The sequence below is a fragment of the Anoplolepis gracilipes genome, chromosome 12, assembly GCF_047496725.1.
Source record: "Anoplolepis gracilipes chromosome 12, ASM4749672v1, whole genome shotgun sequence".
NCBI lineage: Eukaryota > Metazoa > Arthropoda > Insecta > Hymenoptera > Formicidae > Anoplolepis > Anoplolepis gracilipes.
Window position 1 is genome coordinate 7,728,601 of NC_132981.1, and position 19,567 is coordinate 7,748,167.

The 19,567-nt window shown below is 35.8% G+C and overlaps 1 protein-coding gene across 5 annotated transcripts in view; it reads right to left on the reverse strand.

The window, feature by feature from the left end:
- Positions 1-18,132, reverse strand: part of LOC140672167 (nucleolysin TIAR) — a 411,431-nt gene extending 393,299 nt beyond the window's left edge. For 4 of the 5 annotated variants that reach the window (XR_012047840.1, XR_012047841.1, XM_072904062.1 and 1 more), the window contains exons 1-2: positions 17,569-18,132; positions 16,913-17,222 (exon numbers count right to left, since the gene is read on the reverse strand). Coding sequence is in view for 2 of the 5 variants with exons in the window: in XM_072904062.1 (XP_072760163.1) it covers positions 16,913-17,164 (252 nt within the window). In the remaining 3 variants the exon portion in view is untranslated. The remainder of the gene's footprint in view (positions 1-16,912; positions 17,223-17,568) is intronic. The other variant, XM_072904067.1, reaches the window with a different exon arrangement.
- Between the last annotated feature and the right edge of the window lie 1,435 nt (positions 18,133-19,567).

Sequence of the window (19,567 nt, forward strand, 5' to 3'; positions counted from 1 at the left end):
TGATTACTTTTGGCCGGTGCATTTTGGTAACGTAAAATCGGCTTTCTCATTCGTGGTATGAAAAATGGCCGAGTTAACGAAGTTGAATGATCAGCTCGCGGCGCTGGAAGAGAAAACAAACTGGCTTTGTGACATTGCTGTAAACCAGAAGTCACGACACTATATTATAACATCAGTACCTCCTTTTGTTAAATCTGCGACACTTGAAAGTCTTTGTACATTCCGCTCGCATATTTGCCACTTTGTCAACATTTATTTTTTTTTCTCAACGGATTATTTAATTAATTATCCTTGATAAAAGCCGCACGTTTACGCTATTTACACTCATACAAATGTATTTCGTACTTTTACACTTTACGTACTATCTAAATGTGAGGAAATTGAAACTAACTAATATTATTCTTGTTTGCATTTATAATATATTATTCTTCACTTTTCCTATATGTCGTAATTTTTTTCTTTTTATAAACTAAGTTAGTAGGCTATACATGTTTATTCTTTATCTATAGCGTGATTTATTTTGTTTCTTCATTTTATTTTTATTTTTCTCTCATTTCTAATTTAATCCCTTTCCTCTTTTTCATTTCTCTCTTCTTTTCCGCTTTCGTCTACTTTGCAGGTACTCCAGCATTTTCATTACTTCCGCCTTTCTCCACTGCGGATTTCTCTTCCATAACCACACATGAACCCTTCTCGCATCCCTTGCACCTCTCGGGACTACGGATGGCGGGCGCTTAAATTCATAAGAGCCGTGAAATGCGGTGCGAATTTGCGATGTGCTAAAGTTAATTCTTGTCGGTTTTAAAGAGGATTACATAAGTTGACCGCACTTGGACCGTCTTTAGGATAACACGGAATGCTTTCTCCTATTCTTATATATTATAAAAAAAAAAATTTCATCGGCATTTGAATTTAACAAAATATAATATAGATAACATTACGTTTACGATGAAATCTTTTCATTTTAAATTATTTTAACTTTATTTTTTTACATTATACTGTTATTTTTTATTAAATTTTTATAAAAATATTATATATTGTACATTGTCGGCGGGCGTGCTTTTGAAAAAAAAAATAAAATTTAATTTTATATATACAAAATTGATATTACTTTCAATTAATAGAACCTTTTGCTTCATATATATCTCTATACGATATACAAACTCGTTACTTGATTTATGATTCAGTTACATCAAATATTATTATCTCGCTGGAGCGATTAAATTTTGCAACAATTCTTGCTACATACCTCCCTTCGTGACCATAAACCACGCAGAATTTGAAATTCTGGTTGATTATTAGTAGATGCGACACCTCCACTCGTCCTGGCTTTCCTGGATTTACTCCTCTTCCTCAACCCCTTCTCGTCACCCCTAGCCGCATCGTGCGCTGATGTATGATTTAATGCTGGTTTCGAGAGTAGACCAAGCAGAGCGCAAAGCGAGTAGACTGGCAGTGGTGTAGAGAGAAGGTGGGCCTTAGGGTGGTTGGGGGATGGTATAAGGGTTTGCACGGTGTAGTGTTGCAGTGAGCTCATTAATTTACTAGCAAGCGCCAAAGGGTGGCTTAACAAGGCGCTACGTCCCATTTTATTAGGTAAAATTGAAGACACGCTCCAGGAGACCTTTCTGTTGCGCGGTAGGATAACGTATCTTCATAAACTAAAGAATGTTTCGCGGGGATTACAATAATTGATGATTTAAATTAATTACCGTGTATGTCTCGATATTTATCATATTACAAAATGATTTAGTATTTTTTTAGAAGAACATAAATTTTGTATTATTGTAATAAATAATTGATTAATTTTAAAATTGTATCTATTTGTAATAAATTTAAATTTAATACAAGATATATTTGTGCAAACTATATTGGAGCTTCAACTTGAAAGCGTGCAGTTAAATATAATTCTATTATGTCTACGGATGTGTGCCATCACTTGATTCTTGACATGGTTAATTAACTCGGCTGATATTCCGTGGAAGGAAGTACTCGTAACACGCTTTAGTGCCGGAAGATAAATACGTATAGGGTTAATGTATGTCCTTGGTTTCCTTCCGCGAGGAAGATCTCTCGGTTGCTGAGCGAAATAACAAGATTCCTGTATTTATCCTCGGCTTAAGAGGACTCGAGCCTTCGTCACATTCTCGTGTCTATGGCAATTTCTCAAGAGACTTTCCTATCTTATCTATTCTCCATTCGTTCTCTTCTATCGCATAGTCTATTTGTCACGTTGCTACAACCAGGCATTTTCTATTCGTTAAGAATCTATTATAACTTTTAAAGTATTGTACTTATATAAGATTCCTGTATACATTTGTAATAATTGATAGATATATAAATAAATAATGTTACTTAATCGATAAGTTTAGTTACAAAAAGTCTGTTACTCTTCTTACATGCTTTCTTTGATGTATATCCATTTGTTAGAACGTATTAACCTAAATGATTACTAGGGTATGTGCCGAAAAATATAAAACGTTGCATCAAAGCACGCTTTGTGTGTTTTCGGGCAATTAAACATTTCCATTTTCAATTTCTCGTTGGCGTCGAGTACCCGGGTTCGATCGGTGGTTAGCCTGTGGCTGACGATCGTTGATTCGTTTATCGCTTATCTCTCTTTCTCTCGCTCTCTCACTCCTCTTTTCTGCCTCTTTGTTGCTTCAATTTTTTTTCGTGGTTTTCCATTTCGTGCAACCTCCCTTCATCCTCGTTCCATCGACAACCCTACCATTCGAATCACCCTCGAGAATCGAACGGATACCAAGCAATTATTTAACGCTGCGTACTGTGGCTTTGGTTTGTCTCGTTGAAATACGGCAGAATCCCGCCTATCGAAACGCCTCTTGTACGAGGTGACAGTTTCATCGATTATCCTATTATCATCGGACACTGAAAGCCAACTGTATACTGATACTGTATACTGATGAAATAAGTTTGGACTTGGCTAATGATTTTATCTAATTATTGTGTAGGGCTCCCATGTGTTAATGTATTCGAAGAATTGTAATTTTGAATTATTTAAATATATCTTGTTGCTCGTTATTTAACATTATGTTTTATATTAAAATAATTAAAAATTTTTTTTTATGTCTAAAAATTATGGAAAATTATATATTTAGAATTAATCCTCTTTTATTCTTTATTTATATATTTTATATTTTGTATATTTAATCATAAGAATAGTCAATTGAAAATTAGGTAAAAATATCTTTATTATTTAATCAATATGCAGATAATATATTGTTTATGTATTGTTTGAATTAAGAAAAAATGCGAATCACACATAACTGTTATATTGGTAATTCTTTAAAAAATTAATACTAAATAAAAAAATACGAAATACATCTATCTTCAAACTATATACATATACGTAGAGTGAGAGAGAAAGATAGTTTTCGAACGGCTAGTTTCTAGTACAACGCGCATGATATTGCGTTAGGACCAACTTGGGAGCAAGCAGGTGCTCTAGCTTTTCCCACGGGAGATATCACATCCTCGCAAACCAGAAAATATGTCTCGTAGACAAACGTTAGCCGCGACGCAGAAAACTCGTAAACGGATGAATTGTACGACGGAAATACGATTGTTCCGGAAGACTGAGCGCATTAACCGTATGAATCTGTGTATTATTTCTTTCTTTACTTAAATCCGCATATAACGGTTATAATTTAAAATAAGAGAAATTACAAAAAAATATTTTATGTTACTCAGTTAAATATATCAACTTAATGTGCAAAGATTTTAAAAATTAAATGTTTATTACGTGAACTAATTTCCCTAAATAAATATGTAAGACATTTTTTAATAAATTAATGAAACTAAATTTTATAAATCAATAAAATAACAAGCAAAAAAACTCTTTAGAAATTGTTTAGAAATAAATATGGTGACTGTTGTAATTTATTGCTCGTTAGCTTCGTAATTATATTGATAATTATATTTCTTAATATTTCGCAAATAAAGCAATTTATATTCTTCATACATATATATATCTCTGACAATATTTATTTTCATAACATATTGAAATTAATAATAGATTTGTCATAAATTGATGTATATTATATGTTATATATACGTACATAATACACAATGACCGACGCAATTGGGGCATGTATATCATCGTTATTATACCCTAACTACTCGTACTCGGTTACGTTGGTTAGTAACGAGAGCTATGTAACCTTTAGAAACAACGAGTAGCTGCGGCTATTCTAGTTCAAAATTTAGAAAAACAATGTAAAAAAATTAAAACATATAATACCTATACAATATTATATTACTGTAAAATATTTCTGCAAAATATAAAGCTTTCATATAGTTTTAAATATCCATAATACATGTAACATATATATGTAGAAGAGATTTAATTTAATGAAAGTTGGTACTTTAATTTGCCTTTTTTAGTGCACTTCATAAAAATATTTACATACTTTTATGCATTTGTCAAGATGAAAAATTTCTATTCGTAATGAAAGGAGTCAGATATTTTATAATTTTGGCAAGATACATATGACTTCATGCATGCACGTTACATATATAATGCCACTTCCTTGATATCAGATTGATAGTTAAATTACAGTGATTTATCTGGAATCCAACTGACAATCTTGATACACAAGAGCACGCACATAAACATATAACAAAATATCACTGTCTGGAATCATTTTAACAGACACATAACCAACATACAAACCTTTTATCATGCACCGAGTTATATGTAAATATGCAAATACAATGCGAGCGAATATTTTATACGCGGCGAGCACTTGGCAGAAAGAGCGGTCACGCCAAAAGAAAACTCGAGTGAGGCAAAGGCGACGGAGAGAAGGGTGGTAACCGGCAGGTCGAGAGAAAAAGAGAAAAAAAAAGGGAGAAAAGAACGAGCAAAGCTCGGACGGCTCTGCCTGTCGAGCCGGCATCGCATTGCACGCAGGATTAAAAACCTCAGCAAGAAATATAGCCACTGCAAAAGCTCTCATTTGCAATCTACTCCCACCGCCCTCAGCTTTCTACCGTCGCTACTTTCCCGCGACAAGGCGGTGGAACGGGATACCGAAGGGATGCAAAGGATAACACGGTGAAAACCCGCGGCTCTCCGCAGTAGCCGACGCGAGATGATACGTTACTAGGATACACCTGTGATCACAAGAAACGGCTTAAGACTCACCAAACAACTGTGTTTCTCGATTTTTGCGGAAAAACGGTTCACATCTTTTTTACTTATTGAAGAATACATGCTTCTCTTGCGCGAAAAAAAAACGTTACATTACGTATATATGAATTTATAATATTAACTTTAAACATAACAGAGTTTTATATCTTGTCTAAAGCCTGTATATGTACGTTTGATATAGCTAGTATTATAAATTTTTCTCTTCTTCAGTTTTCTTTAATATTGCTTTGCTGCGTATATCGTAAAAAAGCAAATAATAGAAGACGTTTAGATCTCTGAAAAGATTTCGGGCCCATGACTATGGAAAATGCTAAAGCATCGCATCCACGATCCATCCGCGAATTCAGCGAATGGCTTTACACGCACGGATACCTCTCCTTCATGATCTTTATTTTTATTCCATCCCTACTCTTTTTATTTTCTTTTGTTCGTTTACGTCTCACCTGAGATCCAGCTGCCCGTGAAAGGGATTCGAGGGCAGACATCGACTCTGGACGAGGGTCTGCATGTTGTTGTAGAGAGATCGACCGGTGGAATAGCGCGGAAAGGGCGCGGAGAAGGTGGGGGTTAACGACCCCGATAGTCGCGGCAGAACGTGCGTGAGCCCTCGCACGACTGATTACGAGTGAGCGACCCTTTGACGATCACGATCGGCCAACTCGACGCACGAGAGAAGGTGAGAGCGACAGAGAGAGAGAGAGAGAGAGAACGGAGGCGGCGGCAACGCAAGAGAGCAAGTATATGTGATCGATCGGACCATGAGCGGCGAAGAGAGCATCGCCTTAGGGGCACCACCGGAATGAAGGGGTTAGTTATACCGATGCGATACGCGGCTACTATCATGTATCAGCGTCGATAAATCACCGGATGTAGCTACTCCGATGTGGACACGTTAGGAAAAGCGTCACATTAATGTTTTTTCCTATGCGACCATATGGAACGATTTTACGCCAAGATTTATTCGCGAAAGATGAGACCCGAATACGGATGCTCTATTGACGTGAAATATCGCGGAAGAAAATTATATGCATAATTTAAGACAGCTCCACGGCTTCTTGGATTTATTTATTGGATTATATGCATATCATTTTAGCCGTTATGTATTGTGATATTATATAACAAAACGTAAACAATAATATCGATCCTTTCCTTTTGGACTTTTAAAGAGATATGTATTTATAAAATTAATCGTAGCAAAATACTACTGTCTCTAAACTTTAAACATTAAGTTCAAAGATATTAATCATTTTGTTGAATAAAGTTTGTAATGGGATTTGCAATAAAATATATATGTGGCTAAGGTGCTTTCTAAAGTATTTAACGTTGCTGCAGTATTCAAGTATAGTATGCTGTTAATCATAGTCGAATGATTTATGCTGTATATACATAAATAAATAAATCCTCTCTTTCAACAGCGTAAATAAATCATGGAATATACTATGCTGCAACATTTGGAGTTATTCGCGCACGCGCACGTATGTATATATTGTTGTTTTTGCTACGTTTCTAATTACGAGCATTGTACTCACATTAGTAAATAATAAACCTCTCTCTGCATTTTTTTCATGAATATTTTATTTATATTATAAATATCCGATTTTTTCATAATAATATATGCATATTTTTCTCCGGCTAGATATTTAAAATTACGAGATATAATATTATTATAACATAATATAATAATCAGAGCTGACGATATTAAATAAATCGTAATGTTTCAAAGGATTTTTATATAATTTGTAAATACTATAAATACTGCAAATATGTAAATGCAAATGTTATGTTAAATTAATTAATTTTTACATAAGAATTTGACAAGTTTTATTACTTTTTTACAAAATGTATTAAGAATTTTGAAAAATTTTGAAAAATATTTTTACAAGAAAGAAAACGTACATTTTTGAAAGATATTTTATATAGTTAACAATATAGACATGCTTAAACAATCGTCGCTGTTGTAGTTCGATTCATTGGTATTTCGAGCTTCCTTCCTTGATTTGATAATGGGTAAGTGGTGCAGGGGAATCGGATGGTGGTCAGTAACTAGGCGTAACAAGAGCACCGAATCGCCAGCGTCAGGCGGTATATAGTAGCCTGTGGACCCTTGAATTCGTATTTATGTTTGTACCCGCCGTTTGGCAGTGGCGGCGGCGGTGGCAGCGGTAGCGAGAGTCTCGCGGAATTGAAATGCAAATAGTGGGATCCCGGATGCAAATTCCGGTTGCACGGGGTAACGCCAGCCAGCCATCCTGAACGAATGAGCGGACGAACGAGAACGAGTGAGCGAGCGAACGAATGAACGAACGAACGAACGAACGAACGAACGAACGAACGAACGAACGAACGAACGAACGAACGAACGAACGAACGAACGAACGAACGAACGAACGAACGAACGAACGAACGAACGGACGAAACACGGCCCGGCGCGGTGCAGGCACGGATCAGTTCAGAACGGAACCAAAAGGAACGGAACCCGAGTGGACCGCGGATAGAATGGGGGCTGAGCGAGGCAGAGGGTGAGCGATGAGTACGGCTGAAGAAGAAAGACAAAAAATTGATTGCAATTCGGCGCCACTCTCGGCTTGCCCGAGATAAAAGTAATGCGTTTCGTGCATAACGAGTCGCTCCACCGCTCTGCCGCCACCGCCCAACGCCCACTTCCACCCTTCAGCCCTCGTATGTTGCCCACGTTCTTTCCCCTTCCGACCTCTTTCAGTCGGCGCCGTTTTGTTTTCTGCTGCTTTCTCCGTCTTGTATTTTTTTTTTTTTTTTTTTCTTTCGTTAAACTATCATGCGAAGCGGATATACGTCATACGACGTCGATCAACCTAACAAATGATCGCAAACGCCTCTTATAATATAATTGAAAGAAAATTTTCTATTATATCTTAATGGAAGTTATATCTTAATGAGAGATCTTAATGAATTTATCATGAGTATTATACAAAGAAAGAACTATCGCGCGCGTACATAAGGTAAATTTGTGTCAAATTTTGACAACTATGTAATACAGAGATTATGATATCAATAATGTTGGCATACTATTTGATTTCATACACACATATATATTAATTAGAATAAATTATTATAGATAGAAACTGTTGCATATACGTCAAAAGTATAAGACCTATTAAAAGATCTACTAATCGACTAATGACTTTAGTCAAAACGTTTAGTAATCTCCTACTTTCAATCCTCTTTGGCTTGAACAGAATTGGATCAATACTTTATAATTATATTAAGTGGAGTTGTCGGAGGCGACACCATCGTTGCATCGCTTATTTCGAAGGTAGAAGTATCATTGCATCGAAATGGACGACAATCGGACGGCTAACGGGAAATAATTGGACACTCGTAGTTATATCAGGCAGCCAAGCATATCCGTTATTCTCTGAATGGCTAAGGATCGGTTGTCAGTATTAGCTAGAGATATCGTTCAGATATCTACCTACTTGGATACACAGAACACATCAATTTTCTGTCACGTTTACCATGTTGATCGAATTACCGATCACGCACGACGTACTCCGTACCATGGTATTGCTCGATGGACATTGGAATTTAAGCGTACTGTTTAGCATAATTGACAGTATCATGTGTCAGTTTTGCTTAAACTCATCTTGAAACTCTATCCGATAGATTTATATACAATAGTGTGAAAAATCTTAATTTGTTTTCTAATAAAATCTCATAAAGAATTAATTAAAAGTTTATTCAACCTTATTAAAAATATTATTAGATAAATAAAAAATATCTAATAAAAAACTCTGTGGAAATATGTATATCAATTTAAATAATTTATATAAAATTTAAAATTATTTTTTTGTAAGGTTTAATAACCTATATATGTGTATACACTATAACTTTAACTACCATATTATATATTATTATATAATATATATTAGCGTTACTATATGCATATACAATATATAACTATATAACTTTAATTTTAAATAATATTTTTTCTTATCTTATATTTTGTAATTTTTACGGATTATCATCAAAAACAGAAGTGTATTTCGTTTTAATTTTTATACTGAGAGGCAAATACAAATAATATACTTATTAAATAAAATTATAATTATTGTCAATTTTGTTTTTTTCGGCATTTCATCCATTTATTACTCTTTTTTTCTCGAAAGATCGTTGATTTAAATTTCGAAAATCGAGGTCAGTCAGACATTTCCTATCAGACGCCGCGCCCTATGCATATAAAGCTTCTTCTGATCAGTTTCACGCGATGATTACGTCTTTTATGAAAGTCACGTACAAACGTTAGAAATTGTTGAAGCGAATAAACCATTACTTTTATTCCAGACAAAATTGATGCAGTCAGATCAGACTGTATAGATATATTTACATGCACCAATGTAACCTTAGTTCTGTAAACTATTTTTCAAAAGATGGTATGTTTAACCAAGTGATATTGGATTATATTCAAATTTGACGATTCAGCTTTTTTTTTTTAATCAGACGTGCAACTTGATTGCGACGTATCGTTTTATATATACGAGTTATTTTAAAGTAAAAAAATGTCAGAAAGAACGAGAAGAGCAACAACACGAGAATTAGCATAGAGACGTGCGATGGAAGTGTCATCGATTACATTTAAATTAACATTTAAAAGCGGAAAATTTGCAAGTGCCGAGAAGTTCGGGACGCGAAGCTAACTGCGGGTTGTGCATAATATAAGTCGCGTACATACACGTGTGTCCTCGTTACCGAATGCAAACGATCCATGTGCACAAGCGAGGAAGAGGACGCGGATTGGTGAACGAAAGAAAGAGAAACATCGTCGAAAAGCTCGGGGGAAGTTGGTGACCGGATTGAGTGGAATGAGTGGGGGGACTCTCAGCGCGGCTGAACCCTCGCTGCTAAATGTAAATGTCCGGCATTTGTTACTTTGTCTGTATGACCGTAGCTGTTTGTTTGTATCTGCGGTACGCGAGAGTGCCGCGGTCCCAGAGATGCAAAGAGGAAATATAGAGGAAGCGGAGAAAGGGCAAGCACCGCCGCGAACGCGCGGCGTAGTGCTATTCGGCGTGGCTTTTGCCCCTGCTTTTGGTGCGCATCGCTTCTTTTTTTTTTCCCTTTTTATTTTGCTCCACCGCGTCCGCGCTCTCTACGTAAGCCGCGCCGCTTGGGCACACGCTCATTTGTAAAATTTTATGATGGCCCCCGCTGTGCGTTGTATCCATTATGTTGTATGCATTACGGGCCGTGTGCGGCCGTTCTTTTTTACGAATTTCGTTTTAATTACTGGCTCATCCGGCCGACGTACCCTTCGGCGTGCACACACGATCGCGCGCGAGTGAGAGAAAGGGAGGGAGAGAAAGAGAGGAAGCTCTAAACGACTTTGCACATCGATCTGAGAATATTACCGCGTATTGAAATCGCGAAAAAATTGCGCGATGCATCTCGCGGACAAACCGAACGCGATTCTGACTTTCTCCGCGCTCGTCGTTAAACTCGTGCGAGATAGGGCGCGATAAACGGCGAATGGATGGAAGGTCGAAACAGGGACATTAAAAATACAAAGGCTTGTAAAATTTATTCTACCGATCAAAGGTGCGCCGGATTTAACGAGTTTCGAGTTCGATATAATTAAAAACAAGGCAAAAGCAATTTAATCTGGTTCCAGTATCGTATGTTTAAAATTTCTACTTAATTCTGATAATAATTGAAATAATTTACGGTGAAGATATATGATTAACAATTTAAAATAAAATGTTGCACATAATTTATAATAAACCCAACCGTTTCTTCTAACATAAATTTATATTTTTTCTTGCGCTTTATAGGTATGTATGTATGTATGTGTGAAAATTGAGAAAAAGAGAGAAAGACTTTCTTTTATATTTCAACATAGAATTTTACATACAAAACAACAAACTAATACAAATATTATATTTTCATACGTTTTCAGCAAATTCTATATATTATTTTAAATCAGTTAGATAAATAATAGTAACGTCTAAATATTTTTCTTTCTTTTAATAGAGTAAATAAAATTTTTGTTGAAATTGTTTTTACAATCTTTAAAGAAAAATATCTGTATTAATCTATCGAAGATATTAAACTTAGTTTGCCACAACAAATCAATAAATTGTAAACAGCTCGCATAACAATCAATTTCTAAATGACAGTGCTTATTGAGTACGCATCAATCTAAAGTTTTTAAATAAAACAGAGCAACAAGTTTCGATATTTGTTCGCATTCTGCAACGGCCGAGTTTATTCGACAATAGACGGCAGCTTGAGCTAATAATATTCCTCCCTCTGAGTAAATAGAGCAGAGTTTGAAATCAGAAATGCGAAAGGTTGCCTCGTGCGCGCTCCGACTTTTTCTTAACATTGTATTACCTTTCCTCTACTTCGTGTGCTTCGCCAGTCTCTTTAGCCCGGTAAGAAGAGAGCATTGTACAGAAAACTTCCGCGCGCGCACCGGGCCGCGTCGCCGTCGCCGACTGCCATACTTGTGTGAGACCGCCACTCTTTTGATATTTCAACGTAGTAGACGAGTGGCGTGTCGTAATGAAATCATCTCCAGTACTTTGATCTTCTCCCCGTGCGGCGCACCCCCTAGCCATCACCGGTAACCTCCGCGTCGCTTTCCCTTGAAAACACGAGGCCACCCCCGCACGCCACCCTCGCCAAGTCCCACTCAGCCGGCACCGGCTCTACTAGCACCCTCCATCCGTATCCCCTCCTCGCGTTACCTCCTCACGGACAGGTAGGCAGGCAGGCATACGGTCCAACCTACGTACCCCCATAATGAGTTTTCTTCTGCACCTTCTTCTTTGCCGCAACACATTTTTTATCATGCGGAAAGCAATTTTGTAATTATGACCAGCGATTATTATCTTCTGTTGGATGAGTTGTCTTTGTTACTCTTTTCATTACGTTTGAGTGGCTAACTTGTAATTATCTTCTTGCACACAACGGTGCTAATAAAACTCGGCAAAAAAATGACGCAGCATAGGGTAGCAAGAATTCACATATGGCGAGATATTGTGCGGCAATCGTGCGATATTTTCTTGGCGCGAAAAACAGCGATAGATTGTGACGATGATGAATGTTGGAGCTGTGGAGTCAGAGGCAATGCGAAGGACATGAGAAGATGAAGTAGCGCGAATGAGTCGCCTTTTTCTTTGCTGTGCTATGAGTGGGAAGCACCTTCGATAACGCTCAGTACTTGTCTCTCAGTTTAACACCTTGTGGACACGCGATATTACATTGAATCATGACAAGGTAGGACAACATAACTATATAATTCGATTACACAGCTAAAGAAAAAAAAATCGAAGCTACGTAGCTCGTAAAATAATACGCACAGCCCATAATCCTTCTTTTCTGTACGGCAACATATATAAAATGAAAATACTACTAATCCTAAGGAATAATTTAATAGCACCAAATAAAACTATTATAACTAGATAATTATTTTTACACACGTACAAATAACATATATAATTTTTTTTAATTCTATATATAGTTGAAATAAAAACAAAATTAATTTAGAACATAAATTACAACATAAATTATTGTTTCACAATTTATATGCTATTGATAACATTAAAAAATGATTTAACTAAAAATCCAGTTATTTTTATTTGTATTTTTGCATTATTTTTTGATAATAACATCTATTAACGTACTTAATGAGTCTGCTTTTCTAAAGTTTCTTATTAATTCTCCAGCTTACTAGCATAATGAAGAGTACTTATCAGGAATCAATAATTTAATTAATAAAGTGATACTTATACAACTTAAACTGGAAGATTTAAATATAAAAGTTTGATAATCGTTTTATTTTGTGCAAAGTAGTAATTAATATTTCTAAATATCGACATTACTATTTAAAAAATAATTATTTAACAACTTATGTCATTTATCAATGATGTATAATCCTGCCATTTATGTATTCGCGAGCAAAAATTTAATAATTACATAGTTTGAATTATTATGCAAGATTAAGAAAAGAATAGATTAAAATGTATAAAAAAAAAGATTTTAGACATGCGAGAAAAAAGTGATAATACATGAAAAGAAATAACACACACACAAAATACTATTTATTACAGTGGACAATGACGATGATCAATACGCGGATAAGCGCGTTGACGGAGGCGCCAAGAAGCAGAGAGAGGAAAAGGGACGAGAAGGCTTGTTCTTTGTACGAGAGAACCATGACCGTGGCGGCTATATAAGGTGTATCGAGCAACAAGGACTAACGGCCTTTAATTAATAAAGTTACGCGAACAACTCTCAAAGTCTTCCTGCCTCCTGTGCCCACCCACCTGGATAGCAGCTATTTCCTTCGCTTTAGAAATTCTGGTATTTTCCCTCACTTTTCCCTTCCCCCCTCATTGCTTCTTCATACTTCGGTCTTCCGTAAAGGCCTACCTGCGAAGTTGTAACCCTTTATTGTACGAGAAAGCGTCTTCCGCTTATTTTGCAAAGATATTTTTTACAAAGTTCCCTTCGATACCGATTAATTATGTTCACATTTAAATACCGTTTATTATCAAATTATTAAATGCTGAAAGAAAAAGAAAGAGAGAGGAATAAACATAGTACATAATTTATGTGTAGATGTAACAGTTATCTCAGTTTAATATGTTCTTTGCTTTATTTAATTTACTTCTTTGCATTCAAAAAATAGTAGAAATTATACTGATGAGGAAAACATTATCTTTGAAAAAATACGATGTAATTATTTATATTGTATTATTTAAATATATCCTGTAATAAATTTATATATGTTGTAGATCAATTGTATAATTTGTCCAGTAGACTATGACAATACAAGATGCACCGTTAAAGAGCATGCTAAGTATTAAATATATATATTATACATATAAAATACGATTCATAGTTTTTCTAATAACATATAAGAAGAGAAACGAAAGGAAAACAATAACATCTGTTGCCAACAAAATATTTAACAAATTAATATTTAATCAGCTCTTTATTAGCGCATTGTCTTGTATTGTCATAGTTTATTAGATAAATTATACATAAGTCTACAACATATATAAATTTGTTACGAGATATATTTAAATAATACGATATCAACAATTATATCGTATTTTTTACAAAAATAATGTTACATGTATAATACATGTTATATATATTAAAGAAAAAAGTTCTGATCTTTAATTAAACGTGGATTAATTTTGAAGCAAGCTAAATTTTCGTTCAAAGCAGTAAAATTGTAGAATTGATAAACACAAAATTTTCATCGTATGTTAAATTTAAAGTAAAACACGATAAACAATGCAACAAATTCTGCATAAAATAAGGCATTAAAATTTTTTAAATAAAAAAATCATATATATGTAAAAGGAATTAACATTTCACATCTTTTTCAAGCACATTCAGAAATTCTAGCTTATAGAAATTTATATGTGTAGTTCACAAGAAACGATGTACACATTCTGTGTACACATTTTATAGTCACGTGTAGACACTTTGAATTTGTAATACATACACAGATGTCGTAACTTGCATATATAGTGCATATATAGGTATACTACAGAATATGTCACTGCTACGTAAATTACATAGTATGTACTTACATACACGTATATAATGCGTAAACGTTGCCCGTAATAATATGCGTATGGGAGGCTTCGCTACGTATATTAAGTCAGCGACATTTTCACGTGTACTATGCGACGCGTATTTATATGTATGCTACATAATGAAAATAGATGTGTAGTATATTCAACGCAGTGAACATAGAGTGACGTAAGAGTCACTTCACACATCGTTTATCGATCAAACGTTTCATATAGCATGTGTTAAATATACATAGACATTTTCACTGATTTGAAATCTACTAATCTTCCTATGTCGCTGAAACAAATTTCGAAAAGAGTTCTTTAAAAAGATTTTTTAAGCATAAAAATGTTTTAATATATTCTTTATTTAGACAAATAAATTTAACATTAGTAAATTTGTAATTTGTTTTAAGAAAGTATATGCAATCTATATTTTTAAGATTAACATTAATATAAAAATAAATTATAATATATTTAGAGAGATAGAGTCAATAATATAAATTAATATTATTTTAAAAGAGATCTGTATTTTTTAATATTCTTGATATCCGGCGTATTATAATTGATAATTTGCACGAAATCGCGATATATATTTTCTTCTTATCGTGGTGGCACCAAAAGCAGGAAGAGTTGGGGATCTTTTCAAACTGTGCTACATGGAGACGTACTCCCGGAAAAGGAAGCACCACCCATGGATTGCCAGACTTCAAGAATTAAACCGTGTTCCTGCTGCCAACCCCGTGATGTCTTGTTCGTACTATAGCGCATCAGCCGCCATGCTTCTCGAGAGAATCTTCCGGCAAGTTATGGCTTGCTAAAGAAAATTGACTTGAATCTACGCCAGGATAATAAAAGCGTATAGCTGCGAAGAAGGGCGGGCGAGAAAAATGAAGAAACAATCCTGACACCATGGGCGATACCGGTAAGAAAGAAGTCGTTCGGATACGTAAAACGGCCAGAGAGGAAATCCTTCTCGTTATATACATATAGATTATAGATCGTGGCTGTCGGCCCCAATGTTAATAAATATCTATTAGTGCGCTTGGAAAACTTGTATTGCGATACTAATATTACGAGCGATATTAAACGCGACACGGATATTGCGTTATTTTCATCGGAACATTTGGCCCATTTCGTATACGGTACATTTAGAAAATTTACGCTAATGTCTATATGTCGCACAATTTTCAAATATTAAACGATTAAAATCACGAATCTGACATGATTTCTCATATTTAACATTTTAATTTTATATTAATGTTAATAGACACTTCTGATAAAATGTGATCTTCCATATTAATATAAATCACGTTTACGTTATATACCTTGCTTTACGGTTGAACGAAAGGTATAATCTAAAATTTTTTACTTTCTTTTTGTAATAAATTAAAATTACATTTTTTAAATAAAAAAATTATATAAAAAAAATTGTCTGCATCTGCAGCATATTTATGTAGTGGTTTTATTAAAATTACTTATAATAAATATAATTTTATAATTTTTACTGAAAAAAAGAGAGAAACTTGACTTTTTAATATTTAAATAGAGTTTATATTATTTTGTATATTTATTTTAATATATAAAAAGTATAAAATATTTTTATATTTAACTCACAGAGATTCTAATAATACGCGATGATAAATGCGCGACGATATTAATATTAAGATTTGTAATACTTTTTAATTACTATTAATTATTTTTTATTTATCTTACATTATCATTATGTTATATAAATTATGCAATCAGCTTTATCAATGGTAATATCGGCTAATAACAAGATAGAATAATAACAAGGTATATTGGAATTATCATCAATGACTTGAATGTATTTCATTGCATTAGAGAAAACTAAGTGGAAGCTTTAAAATCATTTTGTTCACGGGCCTACTTATGTAAAGATAATTACATTATGTGTATGATAACCAGCCATTATTTCATTATCTATGCGATAGCGCCCTGTTGATTATAATAGCTCTTCTGCTAACACATTGGCGTGTCTAATACAATTAACGCATATATGAGCGAAATTCAACAAAAACAGTATTATTATGATATTTGCTGCGTCTCTATCACCGATAAAATGTATTTCAAGCAATACGACGTTTTTGATACTTTTGTAAAATTTCTTTAACACACAGTCGCATGAAGCAATCGAGCAATCTTTTACCTTGTTCGGTGTCGTTGCTTGCTGCTGCGGCGAACAGCTGGTGCTGTGTACAGTTGGCTGATTGGTTGTCGCCGGCACGATGCCCTGATGATTCAGGTGACTCAGCTGATTCAGCTGCGTTAGCTGCTGCGGCTGCTGCACCGGATTCTGGGTGTTGGCCTGCAGTTGTTGATGATGTGACTGATGCGCAGGATGAGTCGTCTGATGATGCGTCGCAGGAAAGGTGGGTACCGTGAACGGGACGAACAGCATCGGGCTGCCGAGGATGTGCGCACCACCTCCACCCAATGCCCCCGTCTCCTCCCTACACCTTTTTCGTGCGTTTTTTGTTTTGGGTAACTTTCTTTACTCCATCAACTGTGTTTTTTTTTATATTTTTTTTTCTTAATTTCGGCGTGCTACTACGCGCGTATATCGTTACTTTTATTATATTACTTTTGTCAAATACACTGCCGACGACGACGAACAGAGTAGAAGCGTAGCAGTAGCACTAGTAGTAGTGGTAGTAGTAGTGGTAGTAGTAGAGGTAGAAGTAGTGGTAGTGGTACTAGTAGTGGTAGTAGTAGTAGTAGTAGTAGTAGTAGTAGTAGTAGTAGTAAGGAGTAATATACGTGTCGAAGTGAAGCTACAATATATGTTTAATGATTTATTATTACCTGCACTCCTGCCCCAGCCCCTGGTGCTGGGGTTGGGCGTAGGGGGCGGCTCGGACGGAGGTGGTGGACGCCACCCTCGCTACCCTCAGCGATAGACCGCCCCGCTGACTGGTAAGTTGGACCGAAGCTGGCTGGTGATTGCTATGCACGCAGCAACAGGCACGGCAGCCGATCGGCTGTTGTTGATTTGGAATAGCCTGGAGATGATGACTTAGGGGGCCCCTGGGCCCCGTGGAGGAGGGAGAACACGGGTACACCCCAACCAGGCAACCCACCACCGCAGCCCCGGGGCCCGGTGCGCTCGGTGCCAAGGCGCCTGTGGACGAGGCCACCCCAAGCTCGCTGGCTCTTCGGCAACCACTGCACCACTGCACCCACCCTCCTTGTTGAGGGGTTTGTTGATACGTCCTGTTGACGTTGATCGTTGAGCCGGGCTGAACGACCTCAACCTGGGCCTCTTTAAGCTCACGATTGCCTGCGGGCGGGATTTTGCTACTTTGCTGTATCCTCGGGGTGATCAACTCTAAACTTGCGCGTGGCGGACGTTGATTTTCGATTTTTTCGAAATTTTATTGGTTCAGGCGATGGCAATCAACGAAGAAAGCCTGAATTGCTTCACTTCGATTTTATTTCTTGATTACGTATCACAACACTGACGCTTGCACGTGAAGAACTGCTGATTTTAAGTAAATCAGTGAAAAATTACAGTTTTTGCTACAGTCTATATTGTGAGAAAAAGGTTTTATATTTGAGTTTTAATAAATATGTTTGCAGCTACTGTGTAATGCTTCCAGTTTTCGAGCTTTGTTAATGTTATTTTATTAACACCGATTTTATGTTGTTCACCACAAAGCGATGCGATTGTGTGAAAAACTATTTTTCACGTTTGTCACGATTTTCTAAGAGATGTTTTTGAGAAATATGCTGAGTTCTACCGAAGCCCGTTCTCGTGGAATGTGTTTACCGCATACTCTTGGCGCAGTCGACGCTCACTTCGACAGCCACGTGGTCGACTCGGATAAGATTCTATGTCAATCTCTTTGAATGCCGGTATAAATGCGAATAGCAGATATATTTGTTTTTTGTATAAAATACGTCACCGCGATTAGAAAAGTCTGCAATATTTTTTGTTCTCAAAATACTTTTCTTTTTTTTTTCTTTTTGTATTTACTGAAGCAAATACCTATGACAAATTATCGCATAAGTAGTTATTAAATATTAAATATTAAATTAGAAATGAGCTTTAAAATTGAATTAATTCACGAACATAATTGTTATGTTAATTGTAATGTACAACAATTGAACACGTTTCATCGCATTGTAAAAACCGAGAAACCGATGATATTACCTTCTCTATTAGTCGGCAGAGCATGCATTTAACTTTCAACGATAACGAATGTCCAATGTCACTTGTTTCGGCAATACAAGTCATAAAATGTTTTGCTTTATAATTAAAAATACTGCAGCATATGTCTCTACTGTAAGTATATCGGATAATTTGCAACTGTATATTTCGTTAATTTATTAAAATCTTCCAGATGATGAATAGACTATGGTGAACAACACTCTCGTAGCTGCACGCGTCGCATGAAGGCTTTCGCTTACGAACACGTTGCAGAGAAAGATACGAAGTTCGCGGTCACACGCACACCTGGAAGAACGGTAATCACTTGATCGTTCAAACAGCACCTTCTTGTTTTCTCTTTCTAATGCTTTCCTAGATATCTTTTAGATGTGACTGCCATGAATCATAGAAATCTGATTGAACTTTATTGCCGCGCAAACAACATACGAAATTAATGCGGCGGATACTTCCGATTTTTGTACGAGGATTAACACCCGTATTTGCGGCGACTTTCTCTCTTTCCTCCACGAGTAAATCAAACAAAGCGGCCGGTCCTCGCGATCGTACAAATGAGATTAAAGACACGACGGGTGGAAAAAGAGGGAACCTAACCCGTAATGTTGGAAGGTCGCTCGCCGACTGACTAGCACTTCC